This window comes from Buceros rhinoceros, unplaced genomic scaffold (assembly GCF_000710305.1).
Source record: "Buceros rhinoceros silvestris isolate BGI_N320 unplaced genomic scaffold, ASM71030v1 scaffold692, whole genome shotgun sequence".
Lineage (NCBI taxonomy): Eukaryota > Metazoa > Chordata > Aves > Bucerotiformes > Bucerotidae > Buceros > Buceros rhinoceros.
The window spans coordinates 53,241-73,146 of record NW_010399260.1 but is presented as its reverse complement, the minus strand read 5'-3'; the positions used below and the strand labels follow the sequence as shown (position 1 = coordinate 73,146).

Genomic DNA, 19,906 nt, shown 5'->3' with positions numbered 1-19,906 from the left:
CTTGCTGTGAGGAGCAGGCAAACAAAGGGCCATCTGGGAGGAGAAAGGGGAAGGATGAGCAAAGAAGCAATGTTATTTTAAAGCGATTTGACTCAAGTGGAGTGTTTGCTCCTCAGATTGCTGTGCCTTAATAATGTTAGTGTTTAAACGAGGCTTTGAAGTTAACAGCTGCTATTGTTTGGCTGCAAATAGTTTTCTGAGAGGCTGGGTAACGGGGCATCCCTTTGCTCCGAGAAGGCTGTTTCCAGTGGCAGAGAAACAATGTGCCAGTTTAAAACAACTGTAGATAATGTGGGAAGGTGGGAGGAAGGGGAGACCCTTTTTTGGGTCCCCCAAGATTGCAGGCTTGCTATACCTTCCCCCTTCCTGCCCCGCAAAGTGTAAAGATTATTTTGTAAAACCAAGCAGTTTATTTGCTGTCCCCAGCTGAAATGCATTTTTGTTTTAGCCGTATCGGCATCAGTCAGAGCTGAAATGTTGTAGTGGAATAAGGATTTGGTTTATGCTTTTTGTCGGGTTCTTTTGTACCTTACTCTTTCAGGGAGCACGGCTTATTCCAGTCCATTTTTCTTCTAGTTACTCATCTGCATCCAGTAATTAAATAACTTGATCTTTGCCTTGCAGGAACTGTAGCAGCTAGCAGCTGCAGGAGCCTGAGGCAGGACCATGGAGGTTTGCCCGGGGGCCTGTCTGCTCTTCGGGCCAGCTTGCAGCTGTCCTGCACTGCTAGGGGAGACACGCTGTCACGCCTGTGTCTTCCTTTTGGTGTTCTTGGCAGGACGGGGTCGGTGTAGAGGGCCCCCAGTTTGGGACTTAACAATTATGTTTCTCATCTGGGGTTGTATTTTACCATCTGTGACCTCCTCAGCTCATGTCCGCATCTCTGTTTTAGCAGTTGTAGGGTGAATGAAACACTGCGCTAGTGCTAGTGCACAGCTTGGTGGCAATGCAGCTTGTGGGATGCCCCCATGGCATGGAAATCACCATCTTGTCAGGCCAACTGGGCCACTGCTGGTGCTCTCTGCTGTGGGGCTGAAAACCTGAACAGACCCTGGCAAATGTGCCGTCATCCCTGTGGCAGTTTTATGGATGATTTACAGTCCCAAGTATTAGCACTGAATAAATGTGGGGTGGCTGCTGTGTTTAAATGTGTTGCTTGCTAATATATGATCTTCTCTTTTAGGATGCACGTTGTTTTTTTATGAAACTGATGGCAGATCTGGCATTGATCACAACAGCATTCCAAAGCACGCTGTCTGGGTGGAAAACAGCATAGTGCAAGCGGTGCCTGAACACCCCAAGAAGGACTTTGTCTTCTGTCTCAGCAACTCCCTTGGGGACGCTTTTCTTTTTCAGGTTGGTTTTATTTGAAGGTTTTACAAAGTTGTTCTCTTTTTCTCTCTCTCCTTCATCCCACTGACCAAGGAGGAAATCTTAGCTCTGGTTCAAAACAATGGAAAAATCCCGCTGACTCTAGTAGGTTTGGGTTTTTCCTCTGGCAGTACGAGAGGAAGGACATGATATATTTGGTAAATTCCACTCAAGACACCCACCACCACATGTGAATCACTGTCTGATCTGCTGTCTTTATTGTCTGACTGGACCCTCTTTATGTAGATGATTGGAACAAAGTAAGAATTAAGAAATATTCTCACATCCCTGTGAAAACTGGGAATTTTGCATGGTTCGACAGTGTGCTTGTAACACACAGACCAGGCCAGTTACCATATACGACATACAGTAGAGCATTAGAAGTGCTGTAACACTGTCTGTGATTTGTAAGAGATGTGCTTCGAAGACAGGACATTGCAAAGAGGCTCAAGGAGTTTACAAGGCTGAGAGGAGTTTGGAGTCCAAGGGGGTACTTGGACCTCCAGGTGCTCTCCCAGTGGTGCCGCAGAATCCAGTTGCCCCTTGTTCGTGCAAACCTTAGTCAACATCTTGCTGTTGCTTGAGAGGAAGCTGGAAGTGTGTGTGAAGTTTTTTTAATCAGAAAATAGAAATATCTGAATTTCACAGGGTATGTTTAAAAAAAGGCCAGTACTTATATCAAAGACCATACATTAATTGATGTGTGTCACTGAGAAAGATTTTTATATTTTGGTAACTAGTGCTTTCCTGAGTGGTTTTTAGGTTGGCATACCACTTTCTTACTGCAACAATCAAGGTGGGACACTTTTATTTGTAATTGCCAGCCTGTGCTGACATGGTGCCATTTCCTCTTTTGAATCAGTTTTCTTTGCCGGAGGAATCCTTTATTTATTTCTCTTCCCTTCAGAATTTCTCGCCTTCTTAAACCAGAAGCTACTCTGTGGTAGGAGTCATAACTGCTGTACTCCAGGACAAATCTTTAAAGTTATACTGTCTCGTAGGTCCTTGCAGCTGTCTTAAACAAGGGGCTAGATTCTTAAAGTAGTGCAAAAGAAAAAAGCCTTAGTGACTTGAAGGAAGCGGTACTGGCTTACATCTTGAAGAGACTGAGTAACTGATTGCATACTGAAAAAAAATACCATTCTTTTGTGGACTAGCTTCTCTGCCATCTCGGTCTGATTTTTCCTCAGCTCATAGAGTAATACTACTCAAAAGGTTGTGGAGCACCACCTCTTGATCTGCTGGTAAGAGCTGTGAAATCTTTTCCATGTGTTTTGCTAAGGAAAAACCCTCATTCTCAAGAAAATTAATGCCAGTGGATGCTAAATACTGAAAAGGTAACATTTAGTACATTTCTTTTGTGGCAACACAGGGCCTTATTCATTAAAAGCCCTGTGTCATTATGCCATGGGTAGATTTTCATGTAACTTTGTGGAAGAAAGAAAAAGTGAGCCTTTTCAGATGAAAAACATTTATATTGCCTTGCAGAAATCTTGCCTCGCAGAAATCTTGCCTCGACATGTCCCTTTTGCCGTAGAACCCATGCATTGCTAGCTAAGCAGAAGAGCAAGAAGGGAGTTTGGGGAGAAGGGAAGGAGGCCAGATGCAGTGGTGGAAGTAATGTGCGAGCGACCGTGCCGTAGGGCTTGCTCAGCTGTTCGGCAGTGTTACTTAACTGCTCATGTCATACACGTCCGTCCACACATAACACAGCGCTATAGTAGCGGTTTGGATGAGAAGAAACCACAGACCTGCAGGCAGATATTTCTGTCCTATGGAGGCTGTGTACTTGGAGAGGAAAACAGGGGTGCTCTGTAATGTGTACTGATATCGGACATCTTGTAACAAGCCTTCCCACTGCATTGCACCTAGAGACAACACGTACCTCCTACACGATGATTCCTTGCTCAGTCAGTTCTTACTGTGCCCACACAAATCCATTACTTGCAGATGTCACGTGCGTTTTCCAGGAGCTCAGAGCAACTTGTGACACCACATAGTTATGTATCAGATGTTTGCGGCTTGTTTATGTGGTCCTTCCCGTTGAGAAGCAGAGTAATTCCCCTTGCCTACTCATCTACCAGAAGACTCTTCAGTTCCTGAAATCCATTCCAGATTCTTTTTTCTTCCTAGTGCTCCCCAGGAAGCTGAGAAGAAAATTGAATCTAATGGTATACAGATAATACTTTATAACCGAGTAAGATAAAAATATGACCTCTTGCCGTTACTATTTTTCTAGGAATTAGCAAAGTGTACCATCTCATTAGAAGACCAGTGCCACTCTCTCCTCTACTGGGGGCTGGGTTTCACCACTTGACTGTAGGCAAAATGTCTCCCATTCTGCAAATAATTCATTTTCATCAGAAATTCCTCAGCAAGAGGGGCTCAACGTGACTTCAGCAGTGGCACTAAGACATTGTAAGCCCCTATCTATGAAAGCTATTGTTAATATTGTTACCTGAGCAGGGAGCCTGACCAATTTAAGCAATATGCTTTGTACAGTGCCAACTGAAGAGAGGAAAACTGGGACTAAGACATCGGTCTTTCCCGAGTAAACCATACCTTCTGCTTAGGACTTCTAACCTGAGCTAAGGAAAGTGATGTCATTCTGGGACATGCGTTTTTCACCTACTTCAGTACCACATAAATTTTGGGAACATCATCCTGAAGTCTAGCCTATGCATAAGTGATTTCCAGATTCAGGCTTCTGGAAGCATCTCTTTGGCTTCTGTAAGCCATGTCCTTTGCTGTTGGTTGTGACCTCCAGGAGAGCAGTAAGGATGACCTTCTTCATCTATGCTAGCAACTGAAAAAGTCATACTGTGTTGTCTATGAATAGATCAGGTGTCATCAGAAAGTTTAATTAGAACAAGGTGGTTTGGCACTTTTTCAGCCACGAGCCAAACACCAGTGTGATTACTGCTAAAGGCTGACACTAGAGAAAGTCTGCTGCAACCCTGCGTTGGCTGTAAATTTGATTTTATAACCTACTGTAAAAAGGAGTGAAGTTTAGTAAGAAGGCTAAGAAGACTTACTTTTTATTTTGAAAGTCTGGAAAAGGAATGCTTTGCAATAGCCTTTCTGCGTGAAAAGCCTCTAATCAGAATAGTGCTTTCTCGGACAAATGTAGTGGTGTCCCATGCCCCAGCCTAACATCTCACAGAATCATAGAATGGGTTGGAAGTGACCGTAAGGATCATCTAGTTCCAGCCCCACTGCCATGGCCAGGGACACCTGTTGCTCAAAGCCTCATCCAGCCTTTCCTCGAACACTTCTAGAGAGGAGAAGCGTTCCCTTTTCCTGAACTGTCACACACGTGCTTGGGAAGGGACAGCACCAGAGCAGTAAAAATTACAATGACCCTGCCTTTAATGATAACGAGGTTGACTTTAGAGTGCTTTGGGACCTTCAGAAATGGAAAGTTTGGGGTTTTATGCATCGTGATAAAGCTATTTATAGATATCACGGTCACATTTTATGCCATTAATTTATTAATAACTGTTGCATGCCAGAGAAGGTCTCCATACTGTGAAGAACATAGAGGCTAGTATGTTCCTTGTCTTAAGGAACAGGGGTTTTAGAAAATATTGTTAAATGTGTTATAAGTTATGGAAGCATTCCCTTGAACAAGAGAGGTAATTCCTGAGATCTTGCTGGGAAACTGCGTAGCTGCAAAGCACAGATATAGGTGTAATTTGAAGTACTGAATGCCTAGTACTGAGTTAAAAAAGGCATGCTTAAGAGTGGTGGGGTTTCTTACTACTTCTCTTGTCAGTGGATTTAAAGCTTTGAATCTTAAGATCAAAGGGAAACTCCTTGGAATTGCATTTTTTTAATCTCCAATCCCTTTTAAAGAGGATCCTGACTTCTTTTTCCCCTCTTTGCCTCTCTTCAGACCTCTAGTCAGACCGAACTGGAGAACTGGATCACGGCAATTCATTCAGCTTGTGCAACTGCAGTAGCAAGGCAGCATCACAAAGAGGACACTGTCAAGCTCCTGAAAACAGAGATTAAAAAACTGGAGCAGAAGATTGATATGGATGAAAAGATGAAGAAAATGGGTGAAATGCAGCTGTCCTCAGTAACAGACTCCAAGAAGAAGAAGACCATACTGGATCAAGTAATCTCTCTTGCTTATGTGAAATAAGCCCCTAGCAAATATTTAAGGCCGCCTTCAAATCAGTGGTACCTCTGTCTGCTGCCGCTGTGCTGCGTGTGTGTGCTGGCAGAGCTCCCCAGAGCAGGCAGGACGTGTGTTGGCAGGAGAGCTGTGCTGGCTGCCTTAGTTGCACTGTTTCTCCAAACAATGTGCACTAAGGTACAGTACAGGCTCTCTTCTCCTGGCGTCCACGCAACAGATTTGGCTGGCTGCTTTAGGGGAGTGAGGCCATGGCGGCAGGATGCCTTAGGGAACAGCTGGTCACAGACCAACAAGTGCTGCTGTTCCTGTTGTCGTACGTGTGGAAGAGGCTGGTTCTTCTGCTGGCAGATGGGATGCAGAAGCCATCCCAGCTTTCTGCTTGTTACAAGGGCCTGCCTTGACCTCATGACTGTAGCCCTGGCTGCCTCTTGGGCCTGCTCCTTCTGACTTCAAGTGGACAACCTAGTTGTGTTTGAAAAGCAGAATGCCTAGAGCAGATGTCTCTCCTGCTGCCACAGTGGCACCTTATTTTAAGAAACTAAACATATGGTTCCTGCTTCATTAGTTTGTAGCTCTTTTGCCACGGCTGCCAAATGCGTCTGTAATGCAAACCTCAGGGAGTGGCCAAAGCCCCGATGCGCTAAGCTAAAGAGATTTCATACTCTGGAAGCCCGTGAGAAGGGGGGAGAGAAGGGGGAGATGCTCGCTTCTGTTGAAAGGGCTTCACTCAAAGGCTGTCAATTGCGGTGAGGGGACATAGCAGTCTCTTTATGTAACTGAGTTTTTCTAAGTGCTTTGAAACTGTTTCCTATCAGCAATTTAAATTATTTGAATAAGTCCTTACATAGACTGATTATAGTGCTTTTCCTCTGATAAGATTAATTATCCCCAGTGTACTTACTACGCTTTTTCAAGTATGGCGAGCTCCGTTGATGCTTACAGCAATGTTGCTGCTGTGACTGTTGATTTGGGGCGCTCTGTTTGTGGAATTTGGTGGGGTTTGGTCTTGTTTCTCAGATGCCCTTGATGGATGAAAGAAGCTTTTTGAGGGACTGCTCAGAAGAGAGTCCTGGAATACAAAGTAAATTACAAATGAAATTTTAATCCTGTTTATTAGCATTGTATCAAAGGAGCAATTGTCCCAGGAGAAAACTTCTGCCATAAATTTAAAAAAATATTTTTTCCATCTAATGAAAACCTTTTTGGTTTTTGTATCTTTTTTGGGGTTGGGAGGGTAGGGAAGGTGGGAAAGAAGGGGAATCAAGGTTTCTTGAGTGAGCATTGGTGAAAAAGGTGTGTTACTGGGAACACTAGAATTTTTTCAAGGTATTTACCACCTTGTTTTTCCTTCTCTCCCCTACTATTCTCATGTGTCTTGCTCCTCAATCTTTGCTGTACACAGATCTTTGTTTGGGAACAAAATCTCGAACAGTTCCAGATGGACCTATTTCGGTACCGCTGTTACTTGGCTAGTCTCCAAGGAGGGGAGCTCCCAAACCCTAAAAGACTGCTTGCTTTTGCCAGCCGTCCTACAAAAGTTGCGATGGGCCGTCTTGGAATCTTTTCAGTCTCATCGTTTCATGCACTGGTAAGTTTGAACAGAGGCCAGAGGTCATCTTTGCCAACCTGCAAATTGCTTTGTGTGTCCGCTGCAGAGATCACATTGACAAACAGCAGCCTGTGCCTAGGGGCTGAGACCTTACCTTAAGGAGCAGAATATTCTGCTTCCTGAAAGGGATGTGTGTCCTGGATGTAGATTAAAAAGCACATGCTTGCCTTATGGCAGTTGCCTTACGGAGGTGAAAGAACCATGTTTCTCCTAAATGTGATTTTGAATTTCCAGATCTGTACGATAAACATGCTTGTAATAAACAGATCTTCCTGTTAGAAGAGCAGGTTCATCTCTAATGGACATGGGCTTGATCCAGAAGTCAGTGGGAGTCTTTCTGAGGCCCTCAACGTGTGTTGGCTTAGACCTTCTTGGACATGGCTTGCTTTCTACTGTATGGATGAAACTACTGACCAAAATTAGTCTAATGTCCGGTCTGCAGCGATCAACACCTAATGTTCCACAAGGAAGGGGAAATTGTTTTCTCTGTTACTTATAGTGTGGCAGATAATATGTAGAATGGTTGTTTAAACTTAAATAATGTAGCAACCCAGCCCTTAAAAACACAGGAAAATGTGTTGCAAAGTGGTGGTTTTCTAATGAATTTTAAGTTAAGTTCCCGTAGGTTCGTCTTGGACTCCTGGAGCTTCACAGAAATAGCTAGCTTCACTGTTGTCTTGTAGATGTCAGCTGTACCCTTCAATTGAATCTAGAGCTGTAATTCAGTCAGGGGCGTTTTTACTCTTTTATATATGAAAAGATTAGCGTCATCGTTCTCATAATTGCTGGTGGGTTTAATTTTTTTTTTTTCAAGTGGCTGGCTGTAATTTGCATTTATGCTTATTTTTTTGCATCTAGCAAAGCACTGAGCGATAGCCTGAAAAACAGTCTGCCTCTTCATGCTGGTGTCTCGGGAGAGCCAAATGAAAAAAAATATGTTTTGAATATGTTGTGTTGGAAAATACACGTGCTTTCTTCTCCTTTGAGCAAACTCTCTTGTCCTACTTTGCCCTCGATTGTGTGGGGATGGTGCAGCAAGTCTTAGACTAAAGCTGGGTGCTGCATAGCGACAGTGTTGCATCCCTAGCTTTCCCGAAGATGTTCCTCAGTACACTAGTCAGAGGATGTGCTGCGTCTCCCAGGTGCCTCTGCAGAAATGTCCCAGGTACAGCTAAGAAACATTTCACTGGTCCAGGCTGTGGAAACAGAGACACTTGATGTAGTGTTAAGTTCTCCTTTTCCTTGATTTTTCCACGTTTCCCATTACACGTATGGCGAGAGCTCCCTGGGTGCGCAAGCCAGCCTTCTCTTCATCCCGTCTTTATATGGGTTTTTGTATCTGCTGCACCCAGACAACCAGTTTCTCAGCTCCATAGCTTGGGGCATCACTCAGAGACTCGGGTGTTCCTGCTAGGGTTGCCAAACGACAGTCACATTTTGCTAGTTTCGGCTGTGGGAATTCAGTACAAAGGTGTTCCAGGAAGTGTATGGCCAAGCCGGCAGGGTGGGTCTGTCTGTCTGTCTGTCTAGCTTTGCCTTGCGCTCCCATTCATACCTGCCATCTCCTACCACTCCCTTTTTTGCAGGAGAGGAGCTCTCCCTCCTGAGGCCACCTCCACATGGGAAATCTGCTTAAACTTTGTCCTAAACACTTCATCTCTGACTAATGTCACACTAATTTCTACCAGGGCTTCTTCGTCTGGGAAACACCTCCCAAATACTTGATTTCAGTAAAGGCAAATAACTTTTAGCTCCAAAGGGGTTGTCTCAGGCCGTTTTTCAAGTACTCAAGCAGTTAACACTGCTCTAATCGAAAGGGTCATTTCAACTCACTGTTTTTCTTCTTGTGTTTTTCTCACTCCCTCAAATGTTGCCGTCTTTAAGGAAGTGCAAGTTTTAAATGTCTTGACCTATTTGCAAGCCTCTATCTGACCTTGTAGCAGTTTATAAGTCAGGATACCCAGAGTACTTCTACAGGAAAGAGCAAAGAGAAAGACTAGGCTATTTGGAAGCAATAGGTAAGTTTGGAAATCTCGAGTTTCATGTGTCCAGCTTTGAAGCCAAGTTAGGAAAAAAAAAAAAAGGAAAAATCCCAAGCCCTTCACTGGTGCTTAGGCTTTGCTCTGAGATGATTAGGCTGCTTCAGAATACCTCCAATTAAATACCAAAAAATGGGAGAGATGGTGCTGCCCGTTTTGATTTTTGATGTTTGATGTTGGAAGAAGTGAGGTAAATTGCAGTGAGAAGGAAGTAGCCTGGCAGCATCACCGTTGTCCCTGTTGTGAGTAGACGTTGTTGCCGTAGCATTTGCCTTTCTTTTCCAAAACAGAATCTAACGTTTGCTAGATTATGTAAGCAAAGGTGCAGTGGGATGCTGCAACCTTTGATTTTGAAACCATGTGGCATTGACAGGTGGCGGCTCGCACAGGGGAGTCTGGAGTGAGGAGAAGGACACAGGCCATGTCCAGATCTGCCAGTAAGCGGAGAAGCAGGTTTTCTTCTCTTTGGGGGCTGGATACTACCTCAAAGAAAAAGCAAGGGAGACCAAGCATTAATCAGGTAAGTGTGTGGAAATTTGTGACAGTGTTATTTTTGAGGCTTATTTGTTAGCATGCAGAATGCAGCTCTTACAGAGTCACTTGCATCAAGCACTTACACATCCAACCCTAATCTAGCCTGTTCAGTCTTTCACGGTGTATAGTTATCTTATTCCACATCCTCTTCAAAAATCAGTGACTGTAATTACAGATAAGTATACAGCAGATTCTATCAAACAAGATTTGGAGTTCGCACCTTTTTTAGCTGTGTTCATTGTATTTCTACCATTGTTGCATTTCTGCTGCTTGTGCTTTGCTGGAGGTGCTTTCCCTAAACTCAGGAGCAACAAAGGAGCAGTGTAAACCAGATAAAAGTTTTTGGGGGCTGGATACTACCTCAAAGAAAAAGCAAGGGAGACCAAGCATTAATCAGGTAAGTGTGTGGAAATTTGTGACAGTGTTATTTTTGAGGCTTATTTGTTAGCATGCAGAATGCAGCTCTTACAGAGTCACTTGCATCAAGCACTTACACATCCAACCCTAATCTAGCCTGTTCAGTCTTTCACGGTGTATAGTTATCTTATTCCACATCCTCTTCAAAAATCAGTGACTGTAATTACAGATAAGTATACAGCAGATCCTATCAAACAAGATTTGGAGTTTGCACATTTTTAGCTGTGTTCATTGTATTTCTACCATTGTTGCATTTCTGCTGCTTGTGCTTTGCTGGAGGTGCTTTCCCTAAACTCAGGAGCAACAAAGGAGCAGTGTAAACCAGATAAAAGTTCTGGAGGAAAAAAAAGTGCAGACTTGTTTGTTTCTTTAAATTGAAACTATGAGTTTATATAGAATATTTTAAATGCAGCTGGGTTTGGGGAAAACTTCCTAAAGTAACAAAAAGCTTTGCATTTCGTGGGAATTGTCCTCGTTTTGCTTCAGATTTTTAAAAAAGCAAAAGCTGAAGCATTTTGACCCCAATCACTGCCCAGATCTTTCTCCAGAAAACGTGTTTCAGTGTGGTAGGAAAGTGTTTCCCTGTTACCCTTTTCAAACATCTCTAATTACAGCTTTCAGTTTTTGAGAGCTGTACCTCACGTAATTGCAGGAAATGTAGGCTTTGCTTTGCTTTCTCTTCTTTCACTTTTTGAGGGGAGAAAGGCTTGGACGCATGTTGTTTTGTGTCCTATGATTTCTTCCTTCTGTTGAAGCAGTAGTAGGTGTTTGTTTTGTTTAGCAGAGGATGAGTGCTGCAAAATAGTTGAGCTTGTTTTTGATGAGGCATTAAAAGTTCACCTAATATTTAGTGGCTGAGCAAAAGCTCAGGGTTTTGCTAGGAAGAGCAGCCACCTCTGTGAATGCATTCCCAGTTCTTTGCACTGATGCTGTGACTTCCCTGTTGCTTTGTATTTACTTTCTCCAAATCAAGCACAATTCCTTGTCCTGAGCTAGGATCCTGCCCAAGCTGTGTCTTCAGACTTTTTTTTTCCTGAACTCACCCTTTTTTTTTTTTTTCTTTCAGTGGTGGTAAATGTATTCTTCATTCTTCCTCCCCCTGCCCCCATCCCTACCCTCTCACTCCTTGATAAGAACAAGCATGAAAAGGGATTTTGTTCCAAGTTCAAGAAAAGTCATGCTAGGGAGAGTGAAAGAAAAAGTAAAGTTTTGAGAAAGTCGCAGAATGTCTTAATCTAGTGCCTGTTGCCCTGCTTATGTGTAGTAGCACACAAAGTATTGCCAGGGTGAAGCAGTAAACTGTAAATCCCTAAAGGGCAGTGACCTTCTCCCATTCTGCATGGTCCCCGCTTTGTTTTAGACACAGAATAGTTAACAACCAAACCCAGCAACTTGACTGTAAAGCTGTGCTGATGTGGAGCTATAAAACTTAATTTTTCAGGTTTAATCATAAGTTTCTGCTGCAGTAACAGCCTTCTTTGCCTGTCTGTTTTGGGGTGGATCCTATAAATATTCCCATTCTGTCGTTCTTCCTGCATGGGGTCCTGTTGAATTTGGCTCTCTGGCTTGTGTTAGGTTACCAGCTCTTATTTCGTTAGAGAAGGGTTTCACTGACTTGGGGTGCTTGAATGTTTCCTAAGTGCTTTTTGGAAGCTGGTTTATTACAAAAAACGACCAGAAGCAGAGTCCTTCTCATTTCTCAGCCCTAGCAAAGGTGGAGAAGTGTTCATTTCCCCCACTTTACAGGTGGCGAAACTGAGCATTTCAAAAGGAGATAAAATTTGTCCAGCTCCACCAAGTAAGTCAGTGACAGACCACTAAGCAGAACTGGTCTCTAATCTTTCAGCATGGTGCCCCATCGCCAGCTTGTTCTTCACCCCCCTTCCCTTTTAATGAGCTGAGATTTTCCTTTTCTGTGTTTTGAGATGAATGGGTTTGTTTTTCAGTTTGATTTCCGTGCCAGATGTTTGATGATCTCCCCTTAGCGTGTGCTGTAGACGATGCTGAGGCATGTTCATGTTTTAAAGCAGAGTCACTCTGTTGCTCCTCAGGTGTTTGGTGAAGGAGTTGATTCAGTAAAGAAATCTCTCGAAGGAGTCTTTGATGATACGGTCCCGGATGGCAAGGTAAACACCAACTCTCCAGCTGCCTCCTTTCCCCGCACCATTTGCAGCCAGCCTAAATGTGGTGTTGACTCTGTGATGCGAGAAGGGGACGTGGAGCCCCCCTGGCTCCTTGTGGCTCTCCAGAGGAGTGTAGCCCCTCTGAAGGTGTTTAAGCTGGTTCCCTGTGGTCAAAAGGTCTCGCTGTGTGTGGCATCTGAAGTGCAGCTGGAGGTGCCAGACCCAGAGGGGTGTTAGCACTGCACACCAGGGAACTGCCTGCCCACAGGAGGACCTGGAGGCCGCTGGTTCTGGAAGATGTCTGCTTGTGGCAGCTACATGGGATTTTCATAATGTGAGGTTGGCACAGCTATGAAGCACAGGGCTTTCTCTGTTCTCATGTGCTTCTGTGAGCTTCTGCATTTTCAGACACAATTACAACTACTTTCTCTTTCCCCAGAGAAAGAAGCTATGAAACAGCATTAAGACAGTGCTAAGAGGCACATTCTTCAAGTCGTGAATATGGGTTTAGCTGCATGAGCCCACTTGCAGCAAATGAGGATTTTGCAGCTCCACCACGTCCTGGGGTTTTTTAGCTTGGAGTGCAACTCAGATATACAGAAGACAGGACGTTCAAAATGAATGCTAAGATTTGCTATTTCACCATTTCTAGTAATAGGAACTGTAGCATCTACAACAGTTTTGTTGGCCGTGAATTGGTTTACCCAGAAACACAGTGCATTTAAGTTCTAATTTTAAATCTCTTGTTATCACTATAAATTCTTGCTGCATTCCCGGCATTCCCAATAGTCATAGGTTGAAATCACAGGAAAGGTGCATTGCACCAGGGTAGTCATGTGGGTGGCATGGAAAGGCACACTTTATACTGCTCAGGTAAAACTGCAAAGTTTCTTGCCCAGACAAGCCTTCAATCTAGGCTTATGAATAAAGTGTTTTCTCTATAAGATTGCTTTTTGATAGTGCATCTAATGTTTTTTATGCTTGTTATTGATGAAGAAGGACATCATATTTGGCTGGTAGAGTCATAATGGATTTTGTTTATTTAGAGGGAAAAAGAAGTGGCACTGAGCAGTGTCCATCAGCACAATCCTGACTGTGATATATGGGTTCATGAGTATTTTACGCCGTCTTGGTTCTGCCTACCAAACAACCAGCCTGCTCTGACAGTCATCCGTCCTGGGGACACCACACGAGATGTGCTGGAAATTATTTGCAAGGTAAAGGCTGTGAGCGTGCCCTGGAGTGGGGTGAAGTGTCTACAACCCTGAGCCCTTTCAGTTGAACCTCATAGCGACTTTCTCATAGGCCAGTGCTCCATCTGCACCGTGTTGGGACGAGTTGTGTGTTAGATGAAAAACATGAATTATACTGAAAGTTTCATGCTAGTGCCACACAAGAAAAATTCCAGCAGCTGGATCTAAACTTGGCATGGGTGTAGGGAGAAGGCGGCAAACTAGTTTTTTCCTTTCTACTCTGGCTGCTGTGCATGAGCCTTTGAAGTGCTTTCACACCCTGACTGCTTCTGCTGTCACCTCTCATGTACCCACGTACCTACTACCCTTCCACTGGGGACTAAGCTGTGTGCAGGACCTTTCTCCCTCCATCCTGGCACCCAACCCACTTCCTTTCACTGGACACCCTATAACATGAGTACAGTTGCCTTGTCCTCTCCCAACCACCTGGTTCCCCTGCCTCTGCCAAGTTCTCCCATGGCCCATTCCCTCCTCTGCCAGGCAAGCAGAGTGAGCTTACTATTTCCCAGGTGCTAGGTTGTCCTGTTGCCAGGTGCTGCTCCTTCTTCCTCCCCCGCTGCTGCTTTCTACCCTCTGGTTGGCAAAGGGGAGGAAGGCACAGAGAAAACAGCAGCACCAGGAGTAGAAGAAGGTGCTGTGATTGCTGTCTGCATTGTGGAGTCAGACTCGTCTCACGTAGGCAGCAGGAGGGAAGAGAGGGGAAAGCTTTTATGTACATTTGGGGGGAGTGGGAGAAAAACCACCCGGATTTCTTTTCAAGATGAAGGATCTGACCATTAAGAAGATTTACATCTCAGCAGAGAAGTTGAAAGCTTTGACAAATTAAATACAAGCTTTCAGTTCTGGCAGCTACATAACGTATGTTTTCTGCTAACTGTCTGACTGCAAGCTATACCCAACTTGTGTCACGTGCTGTTCTGGAAAGTGAGTCCTCTTGTGTAACAACAGCAGCAAAAGAAAAGAAAACATTCATTACTATTAAGAGCTTAACTTTGGGGACTTTTAGAACATGTTGCATATGATTCCAAAGAGAAGGAAGATGAGAGAAAGTTGTTTGTTTGCAATAATTATACAGTGTGCTCATCTCTGCCAGGTGCACTGTTCAAGAGTGCTGCTCTTCATTGTATTCAGGAAAAGATGACATTTTTTGAAGGAGACATAATAGGGAAGCTGGATGACACATTATTAGTAATGATTTATTTTTAGGATTTATATTTTCCTTAGGGTAAGAGTGATTAACTCAGTGGGCCAAATCCTTAGCTGGAGTAAATTGGTGTAGCCCCGCTGGCTTCAGTAGATAACTGCTGAGAATATGGCTCTCACTGTGTGTTTGATTGTAGTGGGTGGTAGTGTATAAAGAGAAGGGGAGGTGGGCGAGTATTTGTTTTTTTGAAGAGCTATTATCTGTTTCTTGCCTTTCTGTAAGAGTTTTCAGTCTGGAAAACACTGATGGATGCCTTCTTTTCTGTAGTGTTTAATAATCAATCTCTTTCTTCTGTCTCTTGCATTCAGCTCATTTTTCCCCCTTTAATATCTGATCCACACCATTTCACATCAGTTTGCCATCTGCCATCTGAGAACCAGTCAAGTTCTGGTATAGTAAACATTTCAAGATCTACATTTCATATAAACCTCTTCATGTCTGTTGATGTGGTTAAATCTATCTGTTCAATTAAACTGGGATTGATTATTCTGTTGGAGAACATTAAGTGCACTCAAGTCATTGCGGAAAATGTGTTCTTAAACTAATGTTACTGCTTGTTATTATACAGCAAGGTTTCAGAGCTTGCTTTGTGACACTTCTAAGATTCAAGATTGGGGGGAGGAGAGTTTAAAGCATATTTTAAAGTGGTTTCTTGAAGATTTCTTCTAAAATTTAGCTAATAACATCACTTGGAAGGCAGGAAATTCAGACTATATGCATTAAATTGTTTCCTGTGGGTAATACTGATCAGCGTGAATGTGTGTGTATGTATTACTGTAATTTGCATAATGGTATGTCTTAAAATTGAGTAGAAGCTCATGCGTTGTATAGGGATTTAGGCAGAGCCACACTGAGCGAATAACACCAAAAATCAAGCATGGAAGACTACCTGGCATTTAGACTTTTAACTGAGCTGGATAAAAAGCGAGAAGTGAAAAAGGTTCTGTTTTCTCATGATTTGTATTTTTCAAATAGACCTACGCGAGGGGCAAGAAGCAGATTTCCCTCAGGTCTCTGGGTCTGTGCTCAAAGTCTCTGAGAAGTTACTTGGGCCTGATGCTCTGTGAGCTTTCTTTGATTTTCACCTGGCATTTTCCTACTGAAAAAGCTAGCATCATGCAAGAGCAGAGCTGGAGTAATAGGGCAGGATGGCTACCGTGTTTCCACGATGCTGTCATTTCAGCTCTGATAAAGGTTTGTCCCACCAAGCTGAAAGAATATGCCTGTCCCTTGCTTTAACTAGAAGGGAGCTGAAATGGATGAGTAGTTCATGTTGTGTGCTGACCTGCTACACCATGCCGAGCCTGTTGAATTGGATCACACCCCGGGCTGTAAATTCCTCAAGAGCACACTAGTTAAGCTGTAGGGTTGTGCTTTAAACTGGGTTAGCTGCTTAATTTAGTCCAGATATAGCCAAAATTACTAGGAGAGAAATAAATAAACCAAGAAGCTTTTTTGGACTGCTAAAAGGTATTTTGGGTGGTCTCGAAAGGACATTAATATCATTAAAGCTGCCCTGTTTCTGCTCCCACCTTCTTGCATATGGATGCAGCTAGACCAGCAACAACAAAAGCAGGTATGGGTTTTAGGGAAGACTGGCTATGTCCACTTTAAGAAGACTTTTCCTTTCACTTCAGGAGAAAATCATGCTCCTATTTGAAACAATTTAGCTAATATAAAATTTCAAGGTAAACAAAACCTTGCCGCAGCTTTAAAAATATGAATTAACTAAAAGGTGTGGCTCATGTACTGCACCTTCACAGCTTTAAAGGTGATGACTCTCATTGCCTGACTTCGATGGGATTGCACTATAGAGGATGAATGGCATCCACCCTGACTGTGGTGTTTCACGGAAGAATTGAGTGACTCAAAATATACGTGAGTTTTACCCAGTGAGCTCTTTAGATGATGCTGTGCATCTGGCATAGTTTGGGTCTTCAGTGGCCATCTTGTGTTTGGGTCTCTCCTGCTCTCTAACTAAAATGGCCAGCACACAACATCTTCTCCTCAGCAAATCTCCCTGCGGAGACAGGTGTGAAAATGGAGTCTAGGTGGTTACCCATATCAAAGCAGGCAGAAGCCCTGTTGTTGACCGCTGGGGTGGTAGATCAAGCCACCGCCTGCAGGAAAGGTTGCTCTTTTGAGATGATGTCAGGGTGCAGGCTGCAGAGTGGGTCGCAGGCAGGTGGGAATGCAGCCTGCTTCAGGGCAAGTGGTGGCTCTGAACTGGTGGTGGTGAGGTGCCCCCTGCCCCGGAGGGAGCCCGGCATGGCTGAGCATGGCTTTCCTGCCCTGCCAGTGCAACTAAGGCTGCTCCTAGCCTGTGCCTGGTGGCTGGAGGCTCCAGTCTGGATAAATTCATGTTCCTATACAACAGGCTGTGATTTCTGCTGGCCTAGGGCAGGATGGAAAGCATCCCTTTGGGTCCCCTCCTCTGCAAGGGGATGACGTTCAGAGTCACTGTTGGAAGCGACACAAATATGTGGCTGCAGACAGAGGCTCTCTCCCAACCCTCGGCTTAAGTCTATGGCATGTAGCTTGTCAGTATAGGTCTGGCGGACCGATGTGACCTGACTCTGCAGGAAATGCAGCATGTGTACGGGAGCTTCAGCACAGGCAACCATGAGAAGATACACTGTGGTGGCAGGATGACGCTGCCAGGTTGCCTGGCTCCTTTTTTCTGCTAGTATGGTTTTTCCACATAGAATTTTTTCCCCACTAGCTTTGCTGTAAATGGCTCAGGTGTTTCACAAACCTCTCCATCCAGATATGGGGTGTGCAGTCTGTGGGTTTATGTCTCCTCTGTATGTTTTTATTTAATTGGTGTGGAAGGTGCTCTTCAGTTTGTGTCTAGTGATAGCAAACAAATCTGACCAGAAACTAACCTAAGACTCCTCTGTATTGTTTCTGAACCATTGAAGCCAATTCTGCTTCCCATTAATTTATGGGATGTTTGTATTTGAGATCATGTAGGAAAACTAATAAAAATGGTCAGTGAACAATGAGCAAAGCATGAAAAAAGCACCCAAAAAGAAAAAGAGGAGAGAGGACAAGGACCTCCTACGTTCAGCCTATTTTATTTTGGCCCTTAACAGATTCCTTATTCAATGAACTAGGTATTTGTCCAGATTACAGAGGTTATTCCATTTCAGATACTCAATTTCATATAAGGACAATTTGGTCTTTGAATTGGATGTATTTGAACATAGCACTACGAAGAGTGCAGTAATAGATCTGTCTTTTTTCTTTTTCTTTGTATCGATAGATCTTTTTTATTCATGGGCTAATCTAGACTTACAAAAACATTCGCTGTTCTCTGAGTATTTGCTGAAGGGTTTGCTAGGTCAGTCTGTGATCCTTTCCACAGGTCACTTGGTGTACATTACTCATCATCTGTGCTGTGTGATCAGTCAGCTGAGTCCCAGCGTATCATTGTCTTGGCTTGAACTGGATAAGTGAGGCTTTAAAATCTGAATAAATAGGCAATAATGATGTTCTTGCATGAATTTTCAAATGAGCCATTGTTTTTAGTACAGCCTAGGAAGCTTGGGTGATTTCCTCATATAAAATGAAAAGGACAATTTATAAAAGCATATAATAATGGGATTTCAAAGGTGACAGCGAGGAGAATTTACTTCCCATATTTGTGAATCACTTCTGAGTTTTTCGTTAGCTTTAGTCAACAGTTTAGGAACTTTGAAAATAACTTCTGAATGACATCCTTTTTGTTTATCGTAATTCTAATGTGTTTTGATTACACACTGCATTAACCTCTGCTTAAATCAAGCTTATTAATCATGCTGAGGAAAGGTCATTAATATCTCCCAGACCAAATGCTGTATCCTCAGCTAATTATAACTAATTCATTAAAATGGTGTGACCTGTTTCCACTGGGATGTAATCCAATATGCAACTCCTTGGCTTCTTTTAAGCTGTATAAAGCCAGTGTATCCTGAGCTGTTTTGAATTTAGAGGACATACAGATTTTTTTAAATATTAACCTTGCTCGAAATTTACCACATCATACTTTCTCACTAAATTATGAAGATGCTAAAAACCCTAAAACAAACAGAAAAAAACTTTTCTGCTACGTTTTATTCTGTTAGCAGAACATTTTTTTCCTCCTTGTGATTTTAAATGCCCTTCATGTACAAAGGTATGCTCCGAGCCTTCTCCTTATTTCTGCAATAGCATTGGAGGGAGCAGAACTACCAGATAAGCAGAATCAAAGAGGCTTCTTAGAGCGCTGGCACTGCCCTCGACATCCTGGTCAGTGTTAAAATAAATGCTTATCCTGGGGAAGAGGAGGAGGTTTGGGTTCTTGTTCAGGTTAGGAGATCACAGGCCTCTTGTGAAAGACGGTGCTGGGACGTTCCGATTCCTGTGAGTCTCAGACCATTCTCTAAGTATAGACGACAGGAGCCATTGCTTTTCTCTTCTAAAGCCTCTTCTCCGTTTCTTGCAGACACACCAGCTGGATCACTCTGCTCACTACCTGCGTCTTAAATTCCTGATTGAAAACCAGATCCAATTCTACGTACCAAAGCCTGAAGAGGATATCTATGAACTGGTAATGCTCCCTACTGAACAAAATTAAATGACACTTGGTAGGACGCTATTCATTAGTGTTTAGCTGACATTTGTAATATGCAGAGCTATGATTTTTACTTGCAATTATAGTGCTGTGCAGACCATAGCAAATTGGTCAACAGTAAAGTAATCTCTCCAAACGTTTCGTCTTGAGGAGAGAGTTGGTGTTTAACTTATATTTGTGAATGTGTCTGTGTGGAAGAGAGAGAGGAGGAACGGCCACGGGTAATGTGTGAAAGTCACTGTAACTAACATTTAAGCTTCGCTTCTCTCAAGGTTGCCTTTTCCTGTTGTTGATATTGTTCTTGGTGATTTTAAAGACAGCGTTGAGGCCTGAGTACTTCTTGCTCAGATCACTTTGCCTGATTTTTAAAGATGGGGAAAACATGCAAGTAGTTGTTTATTTTGGTTTGTTGGTTGTTTTTGGTTCTGTTTTCTTTTTTTTTTTTTTTTTTTTTTTTTTTTTTTTTTTTCCTAAATAGGAAGGTAAACATTGAGGTTAAAAAAACTCTGGAGTTATGTGTGAGGATATACTTTACTAATTGCTTCAGTTGGATGTTTTCATATCATTCATCTCAAAAGCAGACTTCAAAGGAATTTTGAAATGAGAGATTAAAAAAAAGAC

At 43.1% G+C, this 19,906-nt stretch overlaps 1 protein-coding gene across 1 annotated transcript in view; it reads left to right on the top strand.

Moving 5' to 3' along the window:
* TIAM1 (T-cell lymphoma invasion and metastasis 1) overlaps positions 1–19,906 on the top strand; it is an 82,739-nt gene that overhangs the window by 17,739 nt on the left and 45,094 nt on the right. The window contains exons 4-10 of the mRNA XM_010131373.1: positions 1,184–1,356; positions 5,267–5,491; positions 6,915–7,100; positions 9,534–9,680; positions 12,163–12,237; positions 13,281–13,451; positions 19,157–19,261. Coding sequence (XP_010129675.1) covers positions 1,184–1,356; positions 5,267–5,491; positions 6,915–7,100; positions 9,534–9,680; positions 12,163–12,237; positions 13,281–13,451; positions 19,157–19,261 — 1,082 coding nt within the window. The remainder of the gene's footprint in view (positions 1–1,183; positions 1,357–5,266; positions 5,492–6,914; positions 7,101–9,533; positions 9,681–12,162; positions 12,238–13,280; positions 13,452–19,156; positions 19,262–19,906) is intronic.